The sequence below is a fragment of the Notolepis coatsorum genome, assembly GCF_963971535.1.
Source record: "Notolepis coatsorum genome assembly, chromosome: 7".
NCBI classification, from domain to species: Eukaryota; Metazoa; Chordata; class Actinopteri; order Aulopiformes; family Paralepididae; genus Notolepis; species Notolepis coatsorum.
In genome coordinates, this window is record NC_140171.1 from 9,290,978 (window position 1) to 9,306,340 (window position 15,363).

Below are 15,363 nucleotides of genomic sequence, written 5' to 3' on the forward strand. Positions count from 1 at the left end.
TGGTCAGTAACATGGGTCTTCCAGTCCCTCCACTCTGCAGTAAACAGCCATCACTGATATAGAGTGTCTGGTCAGTAACATGGGTCTCCCAGTCCCTCCACTCTGCAGTAAACAGCCATCACTGATATAGAGTGTCTGGTCAGTAACATGGGTCTCCCAGTCCCTCCACTCTGCAGTAAACAGCCATCACTGATATAGAGTGTCTGGTCAGTAACATGGGTCTCCCAGTCCCTCCTCTCTGCAGTAAACAGCCATCACTGATGTAGAGTGTCTGGTCAGTAACATGGGTCTCCCAGTCCCTCCACTCTGCAGTAAACAGCCATCACTGATATAGAGTGTCTGGTCAGTAACATGGGTCTCCCAGTCCCTCCTGCTCTGCAGTAAACACATTTCCTGGTATCCCGTTCCCACTTCATCCAATCAGGAGAGATAACTCCAGGCACTGCAAAATTGGTCTGACAAAAATAAGAAATAAAAACTAGTTTTAAGAAAATATGTGCTTGAATAATCTGTAATATAATCTGCCAGTGCAGTAGGAAAAGTTGGCTTGGCAAGATTTCTTGAAATAAGTAAAAATATCTAGGGTTCTCTCTCCTGATTGGATAAAGTGGGAACGGGATACCGGAACATTTCTTTTCCGTTTACTGCAGAGTGGAGGGACTGGGAGACCCACGTTACTGACCAGACACTCTATATCAGTGATGGCTGTTGGAATGTAGAGCTATTTAACATGTATCTTAACCCCAAAATACCACTTACAGCACCTTTTAACTGTCGTCAACAGATGCTAATCTATTTTAAGGTTTTGTGTTCATGTGGATTTAAAAAAAAATGCTGGGGGTCAATGGTGGCTGGAGTCCACTTGATCAACAAGTTATTTCCTCGGATGTCAGAATCATCTGCAATGTGTTGCACCGTTAACTAGCTAACGTTTGATATATCGGTTGAGGTATATTTCCTCACACAGCTTGTATATTTTGAGTTTTAATACAGGCTTCAATAGAACCGAGACCAAAGTCTGACACCAAGCAGAACATAGAACATTTACATTACATGTACATTACATTTACATTTAGTCATTTAGTTGAACGCTTCTATCCAAAAGCGACTTACACGTTCTGTACAGCAGGTCAGCAGGAAGGGTACAACTCTTTCAGCTGAGTAATAATGTTCATTATTTAACAGGGTTGAAACTTTGGTGCTACAGTTTTGAGTGCATAGTAGTAAAGACATAGTATTAGACATATTAGAACGCTGGTATTCTGACGTGATGACCCTTCCTTCTCCTATAGTTCCCTTGGTTGAGGACAGCCCTTCGACAGACGTTCCTAACAGTAGGGATGGGTACCGAATCCGGTACTTTTAAGGGTATATCGACCGAATCACGCCGGTACTATAGAGTACCGATTCACGTGAGATCCACCGGTGCCACATTTCGGTACTGTTAATTTTTTTTTTATAGTTTTAAGTCCGATGACGTCAACGTTTCGTTTACCACGAAACCTATGAAGTGTGCCTCACGTCAACGTTCGCGCGCACAATACACACTTACCTAGCATTTGACTTGATTCAAGAACAAAGCAGTCGGGGCAATGGCAAGCCGAAAACGGTCACAAGTGTGGTTACACTTTACAAAGCTAGATGCAGACAACGCTGTCTGCAATATTATATATATATATTAACAAATTGTTCTAAATAAATAATAATGTTAATAAAAAATTTGAAGTTTGGACACATTTTTTACAACTGAGGTAGGTAGATACATTTTTTTAGACTAAAGTACAGAAAAAAGGTACCGCTGGGTACCGGTATATCGGTTCACAGGTTCAACCCTACCCTAACGGCTCTGTGTCTGCTCCTGTCCTTCCACCAGGTCGTCACCAGGGGCTGTCTGACGATGGAGATGTCCCTGCGCAGGAACGGTCTGGGTCAGCTGGGCTTCCACGTCAACTTCGAGGGCGTGGTGGCGGACGTGGAGCCCTTCGGCTTCGCCTGGCAGGCGGGCCTGCGCCCGGGCTGCCGGCTGGTGGAGATCTGCAAGGTCGCCGTGGCCACGCTGTCCCACGAGCAGATGATCGACCTCCTGCGGACGTCGATAGTGGTCAGCGTGGTCGTGGTCCACCCGCACGAGGACGGAACCCCTCGGAGGTAAGGGGCCCCGGAACCCACAGCCTGCCGAATTGGTTAGTTGAGTTCGTCAAGATGGCGTCAACTGTGCCGTGCTCTTTTATGCCCTTTTCATCCAAATGTAAACACAGTGCCTTGGATTCCCAGTCTCGCTGATTAATTTAAAAGGTTAAAGGTCGTACACATTTCCCCCTGTTCTCTCATGCTCCTCTGTCCCCTTATAGGGTCCTGTACTATTTGCCTGTATGCCTGTTATGAGTCAGTTATTTTAATATTGAATGGTGCTTGACGGATGACTGCAGCATAATTAAAAACGTCATGTAAAACACGTTCAGGAGTCTTTAGTTTGTGTCTGCAGTAGGGCCTTCAGGAGTCTTTAGTTTGTGTCTGCAGTAGGGCCTTCAGGAGTCTTTAGCTTGTGTCTGCAGTAGGGCCTTCAGGAGTCTTTAGTTTGTGTCTGCAGTAGGGCCTTCAGGAGTCTTTAGTTTGTGTCTGCAGTAGGGCCTTCAGGAGTCTTTAGCTTGTGTCTGCAGTAGGGCCTTCAGGAGTCTTTAGTTTGTGTCTGCAGTAGGGCCTTCAGGAGTCTTTAGTTTGTGTCTGCAGTAGGGCCTTCAGGAGTCTTTAGTTTGTGTCTGCAGTAGGGCCTTCAGGAGTCTTTAGTTTGTGTCTGCAGTAGGGCCTTCAGGAGTCTTTAGTTTGTGTCTGCATTAGGCCTTCAGGAGTCTTTAGTTTGTGTCTGCAGTAGGGACTTCAGGAGTCTTTAGTTTGTGTCTGCAGTAGGACCTTCAGGAGTCTTTAGTTTGTGTCTGCAGTAGGGCCTTCAAGAGTCTTTAGTTTGTGTCTGCAGTAGGGCCTTCAAGAGTCTTTAGTTTGTGTCTGCAGTAGAGCCTTCAAGAGTCTTTAGTTTGTGTCTGCAGTAGGGCCTTCAAAAGTCTTTAGTTTGTGTCTGCAGTAGGGCCTTCAGGTGTCTTTAGTTTGTGTCTGCAGTAGGGCCTTCAGGAGTCTTTAGTTTGTGTCTGCAGTAGGGCCTTCAGGAGTCTTTAGTTTGTGTCTGCAGTAGAGCCTTCAAGAGTCTTTAGTTTGTGTCTGCAGTAGGGCCTTCAAAAGTCTTTAGTTTGTGTCTGCAGTAGGGCCTTCAGGAGTCTTTAGTTTGTGTCTGCAGTAGGGCCTTCAGGAGTCTTTAGTTTGTGTCTGCAGTAGGGCCTTCAGGAGTCTTTTAGTTTGTGTCTGCAGTAGAGCCTTCAGGAGTCTTTAGTTTGTGTCTGCAGTAGGGCCTTCAGGAGTCTTTAGTTTGTGTCTGCAGTAGGGCCTTCAGGAGTCTTTAGTTTGTGTCTGCAGTAGGGCCTTCAAGAGTCTTTAGTTTGTGTCTGCAGTAGAGCCTTCAAGAGTCTTTAGTTTGTGTCTGCAGTAGGGCCTTCAGGAGACTTTAGTTTGTGTCTGCAGTAGGGCCTTCAGGAGTCTTTAGTTTGTGTCTGCAGTAGAGCCTTCAAGAGTCTTTAGTTTGTGTCTGCAGTAGGGCCTTCAGGAGACTTTAGTTTGTGTCTGCAGTAGGGCCGAACAACTCTATGGCCTGGTGCAATATCCAAATAGCAAGAGTCACAGCTATCCAGCTAACTCTGGCCTAGCTGCTGTGTTGTGCACAGCCCCTGTTAAATTAACTCAACTTAGTTTAGTTTAGTACTAGGATCACCATTAGCTACAGCATTGCAGCAGCTATTCTTCCTTGGGTCTTTCCATTGTGTCAGTGAAACATTAACAACTTAACATAACATTACACAACAAACGAGACAAAGCTGCCGAAAATTCAATAATCTAAATATATTTTATATATGTAAGGAGAGTATCCTCCAGTGATGAGAGAGATAATATTCCTTTAAATACTTTTCTTTACGGTTTACCTTGCATTTGTAATTAGTAACATAGTCTGCTGCTAGTTACATTGTTTGTTGGATTATATATATAATAAAACACAAGATACTCTGTGCCCTAATGATGAGGATAAATGCTCGATGAAGAAACCCAAACCCATTGCCAAAAGAACGTTAACATGCTTATAGATGCTCGTACTACGGAGCTACACACTATCAACGTAGTAGTACATGGCCCATACGGTCCGATTATATGTGATTATTGTAGGATCTCCCAACCCGTTCCAAGGTAATTAACTCCATAGCCAAGACCTTAACAGGACTCATTAAGTTAATCCATGTGGATGGATGCAATGCGGCCAAAGGCTACAACCGTGGCTGGTTTCCATCTCCGCGGATCAGGACCGTCTGATCAGCGCCGAGGCAGCTGCTGTAATCACTATGGCTGCTAACTGTCGTCCCGAAGGCCCATGCCGTACGTGTCGCCTCCCCCCCAACACGCGCTAGAGGAAGTGGGCTAATGTGGGCAGAGCACCCTGGGCACAAGGAGCTTGGGTACGTTTGAAGGGTAGGAGAGAGAGAGAGAGAGAGAGAGTCCTGTTATTGACTGTATTCACGTGGTCAATTCAGGGACTCGATGGGTAGCTAAAAGCCATTTTGAAAGGCCAGACACTTTCAGTGAAAGGCGGTTCCTGTAGTGAGATCCCCTGCAGGTTCTGTACTCGACCAGAATCTCCGCTCCTGAAGGTCTCTCTGTGTTTTTTTTCTTCCTTTCACGTTTTACTTACTTTCTTTTTAACATGCTGCTATTCTTGCACGTGAAGCACTTTGTGACCCTGGTCTGTGAAAGGTGCTATATAAATAAACCTTAAACCTTAAACAATGCCTGTTTTTTTCTATTGGCTAAAGACCTTGAAGCCCATACACTGTTTTTAAATGTTACTTGTCCTTTCGGACAAGTTATGTTTTTGTAGGTTTTTATTGATTTTTTTTCTACCGGGCAGTCCGGGAGAGAGAGAGAGAGAGAGGAGAGAGAGAGAGAGAGAGAGAGAGAGAGAGAGAGAGGGAGGAATGGGAGATAGACCGGGGGAGACATTCGGCAAAGATCACCGGGTCCGGGAGTCGAACCCGGGTCGGCCGTGTTGTTGCACCGTAGTGCTGTATGCGGTCAAGTCATTCATTCATTCATTCACTGTTTTTATTGCCTTTAAAACTCCCACCTCGACTTGTTCTTCCTCCAGGAGCTACTCTGAGCTGTACCGCGTGCCCGTGCTGGACTACAGTGAAGGGGGCCCGTTCAGGATGACCGCCCAAGCCTGGCACCGAGTCCCCGCGGCCTCCCCCGGCGCTCCGCCCCTGTCCCGCCTCTCGCCCAGCCAGGGTCCCAACCCGGGGCAGCAGATGTTCCACTACGCTCACGGGGCCATCTCCCGCAGCACCTCCTTCGACAGGAAGCAGCAGGACGGGCCCAGGTACGGCTGGCTCCCCCTTACTTTTAATTAGGGATGTCCGATATTGGCATTAAAATGTAATATAAAAAAATGTCTGTATCTGTTTAAAAAAAGAATAAAAAATGTCTTTCAATTTTTTTATTTTACACTTATTTAACCTTTATTTACCCAGGCAAGCAAGTAAGAACAAATTCTTATTTTATTTATATCCGTTTTTTGGGGGGGGGGGGGGGGGGGGGGAACCCTGCATATATCGGTATCGGTTGATATCGGTATCGGAAATTAAGAGTTGGACAATATCGGTATATCGGATATCGGTAAAAAAAAGTCAATATCTAGAAGAGACGTGGGCCGGTTTTAGGCCCGATTCTCCCCTTTCGACAATCTCGGGGGCGTGTTCCCGATTTCAGGCTGGTCGGAACCGATTATCTGCTTGATTATCCTGTCGTTTTAAGGTGTTGACAGATTCAATCTGAAGCCCCAATCTGTTCGCAAACCCAGTCGGGAATATCAAACCTGTAGTAGTGTGTGTGGGGGGAACCACAGAACAGAGAGCTGAACAGTTGGCAGTGCCATGCCTCGTTCCCAGCCAGTCTATTTCCCCTGCAGCCCGGGGGCTTGTGGTAGAAAGCCTGTCCCGGTGTCGAGATGTAGGGGAGACCTTGCTGGTCACGGAGCAGCCAGGGCAGCTTTGCAACTCGCACACGTCGCCGAGATATTGAGAGAAAAGCCCAAATCATGTCCTTCTTTTTTTTTCCTTTCTCCTTTTTCTCTCTACGCACAACTTGATTATGATTACAAATATTTCTGAGGGGGTCCAAACGGAGAGACAAGACTTGTAGGTGGTTTTTGACCGCGAACATGATGGCGGTGTCAATTTCAGAATGCCACCACAGGAAGCACCTTTTATTCATCGGCAAAATGCCTTTGGCGAGTGATGGTGTTAATGTCGAGCCCTGCAGTGAGAGAGAGTCGGGACCGGAGTGTAATCTTCAAGTGCATGGTTCTCAGTTTTGGCAAAATTGTCTATTTGTCACAGGCTATGTCTGAAAACTCATTCTACATACTACCCACTAACATGTAACAGTAATATATAATTAAAAATGATCAGTATATTATTCTCAGCACATAATGCAAAAGCCAACATAATTCTAAGCTCTTGTACTCAAAATAATAGCTTAGAGTACAAGCTTTCAAACACAGTTGCTAGTGTTTCCTTTAATGGTGGTTCAGGGGTAATTTAGTATAACACAACTGATATTTGATTCTGTAGACTCTAACCGGTAATATACAGTTCTGGTAAGTTATACATTGTTTGTGTAGAGTAATACAGTTATGTAACTACCATTCAACAACCCTTTTCTCACAAAAAAAGAAAAACAAATGGGAGGGGGGGACGTCACTGTTTGACTCAACAGCATTTCAGTCTCAATTATGACCTCATTTCCTGTTCTCTTTTATGTGAATCTCTAGCAGGAGTTACTAATTTATTCTGCATTTGAATGTGCCCCCCCCACCCCCCCCCCCCCCCCACACTCTTTTGTCAAATGGCAGAACTGTCCTGATGGACACAATGGGGCCCTCTATCCTTAGTACAGCTCAGACTGGCATTTGCATAGCGCCGTGAAAAATTGGGTCAAGGCCTTGTAATACGATTAGCATAAAATTAACAAGTGGCAGATGCATGACCAGAAAACTGAAAAGTGTCCTGATGGCAGAGTAAACAACATGGCCGACTCCTGTGATGGCAGAGTAAACAACATGGCCGACTCCTGGTCTGTCTGCACCAGTCTCTCTCCTGGACACAGAAATCACAGAGCGAGCCGTCTCACTTGTGATGTCATCGGAGCACTTTCTTTGTGGAGCCGTAACGCGTTGAGTTGAGTGCCTTTTGCTTCTTGAGTCCTTTCAAAATGTATATACACAGGTCCTTGAAGTGCTTAAAGTGCTAGATGTTTTACAAAAAAAAAGTCAAGTCCTGGAATTCCTTGAAAACAGCCCATTTTTTAACAAGGCGCTTAAAAAGTCATTGAAATTCAAACAACCATTTGCATTGACTGTTTTGTTCATCCATGATCCAATTGTTCTGAATCAAGAAATCGTTCTTTTTTTGTTCAGTTTTAATAAAGTCTGACGAGTCACTGTCTCGCTCGCTCTAACTGCTTTTCCTCATTTGTGAGGTGCTCTAGCTTGCTCTAGCTGGCAAGCAGGCCAAGAAGATGCTTAAAAAAACAGCATTTAAAAGGGAATTGTATCCTTCGAGTGACATCCATGAAAATGAAAAATAGTGCTTGGAAAAGTACTTAAAAGTCCTTGAATTTCATTTTGCAATGTCTGTGGGATCCCTGTATACAGTCCTGATTAATCAGCATTCAGTTTAATACTCTCCTGGACCTGGTTAATGACATCCTGGAGAGTGTAGTTTTTAGATGCGACAGTGGCTCAGGAGGTAGAGCAGTCGTCTGGTAATCCGGAGGTTCCCGGTTCGATTCCCACTCCTCCCGGGCAGCGCGTCGAAGTGTCCTTGAGCAAGACACTTAACCCCCAATTGCTCCCGATGAGCAGGTTGCATGGTTGCCTCCGCCATCGGTGTGTGAATGTGTGAGTGAATGGGTACAAATGTGAGGAACAAAATTGTAAAGTGCTGCTTTGGATAAAAGCGCTATATAAATGCAGCCATATAGATGCAAAGCTCATTCAGTCACTAATTCAGTCACTCACACTTAGCCACTCTGCCCCTAGTGGTGGCTTAGTGGCATGGCACTTTGTGTAAGACCGGTTCAATCTATACTTGACAACAACAACAATCACCATGTGTAACAATTGCAGACCACACAGAGCACCCAACCAGAGCTAACCATCTCAACACCACGGTATGAAATCGTTACATTTGGTAGAACACCATTAGTAGTAGTAGTAATTTTTATACACAATACAATATGCATTATTCCAGACTGTCAGTGATCTTTGATTTAGGCAGTGACTGAAAAGCCTTGAATGCTTATATATGCCTGTTCTATATTCTTATCAAATTAAGCTTCCAAAACAAAAACAAAAACAAAAGCAACATTATATTTTACTGACATTCTGAGCCGTGTTTATCGGTCAGCTAATTAACTAAGGTTGCTATGAGCAGAGACAGAAAGTCAGAGAAGGAGACCGAGAGACAGAGTCAGAGGATTAAGTCCTGTGTTTTTCCATTTGGCCAATAATCACAGTCGATGCACAACGTTATACTCTTTCATCACACATGCATGCGTGTTTGTTGTGTTTGTTGTGCTAAATCTGTGCTCAAAGCACAGCGGCGGGCAGCAACACAGAAGCCTCGCGTCCAACACTGTGTCCTTGTGCAGGAGAATGTTCCACAGAATCATTCAGAATGTGACTAAATGGTTTTCTGCTTTTCATCGAGCCACAGTTTTTTCGGGTGCTTTTTGGTGCCACAGCTTGTATGTTATGTTCCAGTTCAGTATTCTATCTGTCCTTAGTCTCTATCACACACACACACACACACACACACGCACGCACGCACGCACGCACACACACACACACACACACACACACACACACACACACACATACACACACACACACACACACACACACACATACACACACACACACACACACACACACACACACACACACACACACACACACACCTACACACACACACACACACACAAATAGGACACGCATGCGACCTTCCTGCGTGGGAGTATGTTTGATGTTTGAGAGGAGTGTGACCTTTACACAAGGCCCTGCACCACTACTGTTACATGACATCATCTGTCACTCAACCTTGCAGCTGGAAACTCACTATAAAGTGCCCGGGCGACGCCTTCTAACTGGAGAACGTTTGCCATGTATACACAACATCTTAACACATTCGGGGCCATTGGGGCCCGTCTAATCCCACTCTATGAGGCCAGCTTTTCATTCACTGTGCGTGAGGTTGTTTGTAGAGCTAAATCTATATTTTATATTATTGCTATGTGTCCATTGTCATTGTCAATTGACAGTATATAAACCTTCCCTTCAATATGCCATAAAGAAATATTTTTTTCATCAATACGTTCCCGTTTTTATAGCGTCGTGAATATGAACTATATACCGCAATGGTCTGGGGTAATTCCTGCAAAGCTAGTTATAGGGCGCTAAGCTAATAACGTTAAATCGATTGGCGTTTCGGCCCTACACAAGTTAGAGTTAAAAATCTAAATGCATATGATCGGTATCATGTTCCACCATGAATGCATGAAAGTGGGGGGGGGGGGGGGGGGGGGGGGGAAGTCGTTTCTGATTATTGATTCTTTCGAACAGACATATTGAAGGTGAATAGACACAAAGGAAATGGAGGTAAATCGGGTAACCTTAATGTCTTTGAGGGTCCCCACCCGCCCCCCTTACCTATTAAAACAGGAAGGCTTTCAACTCGTCTGTTGTCACCAAACGGTGGAGCGGTCCCCCCCCCCCCCCCCCCCCCAGAAGTTAATTCTCACTCCGTTTAACGAGCTGAAGCCAGACATTAAAGGTCACTGAAGGTCAGTCCTTAGCCACGGTTTCCCATTAAAATATTTTAACGTGTTAGTTTATAGTTTATCATTCACATAACACTTAGCTAAAACACGTAAACACACTTCCTTTACCCATGACAAAAAATATATAATCAGAATTAAGCTACAAAATATCACCCTTTTGGGAAAGCTGCACTGTTGACCTCAAAAATAATGATGTAGCAAAAAGGAGACAAGGATTTGGGAGACACGGGTTTAGGATACAATGATTTAGGTGACAGGGATTTAGGGGACACGGGATAGGCTTGGATTGACTCTGCCCGTAAGCCGTTGAATAGTCAATCATAACGGTAATACATACTGGAGAGGGAGGTGGGGGGGAGAGAAAAAGAGAGAAAATCTGTGTTCCCTTGTTGTCCCCCTGCTAAAACATCTGGATGTAATGGCTCGTAAAGAAACATTTTATGATGCAGTATTTCCAGAAGCGGCTTTTCCCCGCGCTGCGGTTTGGACCAGGTAGACGGGAGTGTCAACTGCTTCTCGTTAGCAGCGCGCAGCGGAATGGGCGGAGTCAAACCAGCAGAAGCAGGAAATGTAAAAAAAAAAAAATGCAAATAAAAAGGGGGTTAAGATTAATTAAAGGTGCTATTGCGTTACAGACACACTTGTGCCCACACCGTCGACGTGCTCGTGTATGTGTCGCTTTGTCTCGCGGTAAGGCAGTTGAAAAAGTGGCGTTCGCTGTAGGTCCCGTACGGTGGAATTGCCGTGTGCTCACCTTTTGGGGGAGGGGAGAGGAAACACAGTGAAATATGCATCGTTAAGGGCTGTTTTTACACACAGGTTTCTGGTTTTGACACCAGTCGTGTCATGCGTATATATCCCTCGCCTTGCCAGACAGTTAATTAGGTTACTGGAATCCCCCGCCACCAACACGTTTTCAGAAACAGAACAGCCTCACTGCACTGAAGCTGCTTAATATGCAGCGTTGTTCTCCCATATGGGAGCCGCCTGTCCTGCCTTCACACTGTCTCTTCCTCCTCCCCGTCACCACCTCCTCCTCCTCCTTACCTCCCCCTTCTCATGTACACATACATACGGTATCCGTCGTCCACAGTTCAACCCTGTGATCCATGGGTTTCACGTGCTCCGCGTTCCACTTGGGCCTTCGGCTCGCGGGCAGGTCGGGTTTCAAACCCGGGAGATTTAGTATCCGCACTTGCCGACAGAGGCTTGGATACAAGTTGCCCCTGTGGGCTAAATATAGAGCCTTTGCCTCGTGGTTTGCAGAATGTTCCCCCGGCCCAGAGTAGTGGGGTCTGAATGAAACGGTCCAGAGTAGTGGGGTCTGAAACGGTCCAGAGTAGTGGGGTCTGAATGAAACGGTCCAGAGTAGTGGGGTCTGAATGAAACGGCCCAGAGTAGTAGTGGGGTCTGAATGAAACGGTCCAGAGTAGTGGGGTCTGAATGAAACGGACCAGAGTAGTGGGGTCTGAATGAAACGGCCCAGAGTAGTGGGGTCTGGATGAAACGGACCAGAGTAGCGGGGTCTGAATGAAACGGCCCAGAGTAGTGGGGTCTGAATGAAACGGTCCAGAGTAGTGGGGTCTGAATGAAACGGTCCAGAGTAGTGGGGTCTGAATGAAACGGTCCAGAGTAGTGGGGTCTGAATGAAACGGTCCAGAGTAGTGGGGTCTGAATGAAACGGCCCAGAGTGGTGGGGTCTGAAGCGGATTGGAGTCCCCCGCTCTGTGGTCATTAGCTTGCATGACGGCCTGCCCCTGCAGTGTGTGGTAATGTCATCAGAAATCAGCCGCAGTGCCAATCAGGGTTCGACATGCTGTTGCCACGGGAGCAGCAGAGCCGGAACACCAGGCTCTCTTCTACATGTGTCCCCGTGTGTGTGTGTTGTTGTTAATCCAGTTTCAAGTGTTTTCAAGTTTTGTTTTATTTGTCACATATATAAGGTACATGTACATTACAGTGCAATGCTTGGTTCTATACTATGAGCCTCCTGCGATTGTGCTTCATACAGTAAAGGAAATGTAAACAGAATAAAGACCAAACAGAAACACTGTACAAAATAATATACAATGTACAAAATGCTAAAATGAGGTAGAGATGTAGTGCAAATCTTTTAGTAATACATAGATAAAATATGGTGTAGTGTTAAAAAGTGTCTAAAGTGAATGGAAGGTGAATGTTTAACGTGGATGTGTGTGTGTGTGTATGCATGTGGATGTGTGTGGATGTGTGTGCATGTGCATGTGGATGTGTGTGCATGTGGATGTGTGTGCATGTGGATGTGTGTGCATGTGCATGTGGATGTGTGTGGATGTGTGTGTGCATGTGGATGTGTGCGCGCTCCTCTCTCTACTGGCCGTGAGACCGTAATGCTGAGTTCTAAGTAAACTCCCATCGATCACCAACATGCTGCTAAACGACGTGTTTACAAGTCACACAATGTCAACAATAGACACAGACGGAGGAAGTGTGATTTAAGTGAAAGTCTCATTTTGTCTTTTTCCCAAAGTCAACAGTTTTATTTGGATCCCCATATAAGCCTTAAATCCTCTCTGTGGTCCTCTTGTGTTTCAATTTTGGGAGTTAAATGATGGAATAGCCTTAGTGACGGGTTGAAGTTGTGTAGCCTACTTCTCGGGGGAGATTTAAAAAAAAAGCCTTAAAGGATCAAATAATTCAGGAGTACAGTTTTGAGTAAAACATCAAACATTTGTTGTTTTCTTTAAAAAAAAAAGAATATCCTGCAGCATATTTTAAGTTTTTCTTTCTTATATTAAAATATATTTCGTTTTTTTAAGAATTTGTAAAGGATAGGCAAAAATAAGCATGTGTGCTTCAGCCTATTCCTTTTTTCGGTCGTTGATTTTGGATTTTGTGTGTGAGCTTGCCTTGAATATCGTATGGATGCTCGATATTGGCTTTTTTACCTATACCGATATTGTCCAACTCTTAATTTTCGATACCGATATCAACCGATACCGATATATGCAGGGTTTCCCCCCCAAAAAACGGAATAATTTCAGGTAATTAACATTACATATCTCTTGTTGTGGAATCAACACAACATTATGCATACTTTTGACAATAAATAAAATCAGAATTTGTTCTTACTTGCTTGCCTGGGTAAATAAAGGTTATAGAAATGTTAAAAAAAATAAAAATTTTAATTATTTTAACCCGATACCGATATTTTAATGCCAATATCGGCCGATAATATCGGTAGGCCGATAATATCGGACATCATTAATATGTACATTTGTGATTTTTTTGCAAGTCCACACGGGTGTGTTTGATTTGTCTGTAAACAAGACCGACAAATAAACTTCACTCCTCCCTTCCTCCCAGGATCATCCAGGACTACGACGTGTCTCCCTCCGCCACGCGGGGCCGCGGGGAGCCCTGCCAGCTCTACTGCAGCTCCCCCAGCAACCAGTCCACCTCCAGCGACCCGGGGCCCACCGGCACCTGGTCCCAGAACAAGGCTCCCTACAGCGGGTGAGGAACAAGGGACATAGAAGGAGAGGACACTGACGGGACAGGGGAGATAGAAGGAGAGGACACTGACGGGACAGGGACATAGAAGGAGAGGACACTGACGAGACGGGGACCTAGAAGGAGAGGACACTGACGAGATAGGGGACATAGAAGGAGAGGACACTGACGAGACAGGGGACATAGAAGGAGAGGACACTGACGAGACAGGGGACATAGAAGGAGAGGACACTGACGAGACAGGGACCTAGAAGGAGAGGACACTGACGAGACGGGGGAGATAGAAGGAGAGGACACTGACGGGACAGGGGACATAGAAGGAGAGGACACTGACGAGACAGGGAGATAGAAGGAGAGGACACTGACGAGACAGGGGAGATAGAAGGAGAGGACACTGACGAGACAGGGGACATAGAAGGAGAGGACACTGACGAGACAGGGGAGATGGAAGGAGAGGACACTGACGAGACAGGGGAGATGGAAGGAGAGGACACTGACGAGACAGGGGAGATGGAAGGAGAGGACACTGACGAGACAGGGGACCTAGAAGGAGAGGACACTGACGGGACAGGGGAGATAGAAGGAGAGGACACTGACGAGACAGGGGAGATAGAAGGAGAGGACACTGACGGGACAGGGGAGATAGAAGGAGAGGACACTGACGGGACAGGGGAGATAGAAGGAGAGGACACTGACGAGACAGGGGACATAGAAGGAGAGGACACTGACGAGACAGGGGAGATAGAAGGAGAGGACACTGACGAGACAGGGGAGATAGAAGGAGAGGACACTGACGAGACAGGGGACCTAGAAGGAGAGGACACTGACGAGACAGGGGACCTAGAAGGAGAGGACACTGACGAGACAGGGGACCTAGAAGGAGAGGACACTGACGAGACAGGGAGATAGAAGGAGAGGACACTGACGAGACAGGGAGATAGAAGGAGAGGACACTGACGAGAAAGGGAGATAGAAGGAGAGGACACTGACGAGACAGGGAGATAGAAGGAGAGGACACTGACGAGACAGGGGAAATAGAAGGAGAGGACACTGACGAGACAGGGGAGATAGAAGGAGAGGACACTGACGAGACAGTGGACATAGAAGGAGAGGACACTGATGAGACAGTGGACATAGAAGGAGAGGACACTGATGAGACAGGGGAGATAGAAGGAGAGGACACTGACGAGACAGGGAGATAGAAGGAGAGGACACTGACGAGACAGGGGAGATAGAAGGAGAGGACACTGACAAGACAGGGAGATAGAAGGAGAGGACACTGATGAGACAGGGAGATAGAAGGAGAGGACACTGACAAGACAGGGAGATAGAAGGAGAGGACACTGATGAGACAGGGGACATAGCAGTAGAGGACACTGACGAGACCGGGGACATAACTCTATGGTGGCTCTGAATTATTGATCCGTCGAGAGCTTTTGATACAGTCGATCATCATGAAAAAGATGAGCTACTATCGATAGATACGACACTCATCACTGTGTCCTTTATGAGAAGGTTGGTTGGTCCTCGCTGATGGAGAGGCGCCACCAACATTGGTATTTGTTCATTTTGAAGGCCCTTATTGGTAAGCTACCTCCTTATCTAGGTTCCATCATGGAACCCGTTCTAGTGACTGGCTGGTCCTTAAGGTCCAGTTTGCTCAGAACAGGGTAAATCTGCATTTTGCTATGATGCCCCTCTAGCTCATGGAATGAACTCCAACAGTCCTTAAAGCTTGTGATTCTCCCCTCCGTTGCAGAGTTTAAAACCTTGATCTCCAACCTTTGTCGATCAACTTGTACGTGTTTTAATAGATTATTTAAAAAAATGTATTTGTGATTCTCGCTCTTTGCCTCGTCTCGTTGTCTCTTTGTTATGATTTGA

At 45.8% G+C, this 15,363-nt stretch overlaps 1 protein-coding gene across 1 annotated transcript in view; it reads left to right on the forward strand.

The window, feature by feature from the left end:
- The window catches only part of LOC311232509 (signal-induced proliferation-associated 1-like protein 2), a 166,881-nt gene that overhangs the window by 97,636 nt on the left and 53,882 nt on the right, over positions 1 to 15,363 (forward strand). The window contains 3 exon segments of the mRNA XM_084319332.1: positions 1,874 to 2,148; positions 5,237 to 5,467; positions 13,333 to 13,482. Of these exon segments, the coding sequence (XP_084175458.1) occupies positions 1,874 to 2,148; positions 5,237 to 5,467; positions 13,333 to 13,482 (656 nt within the window).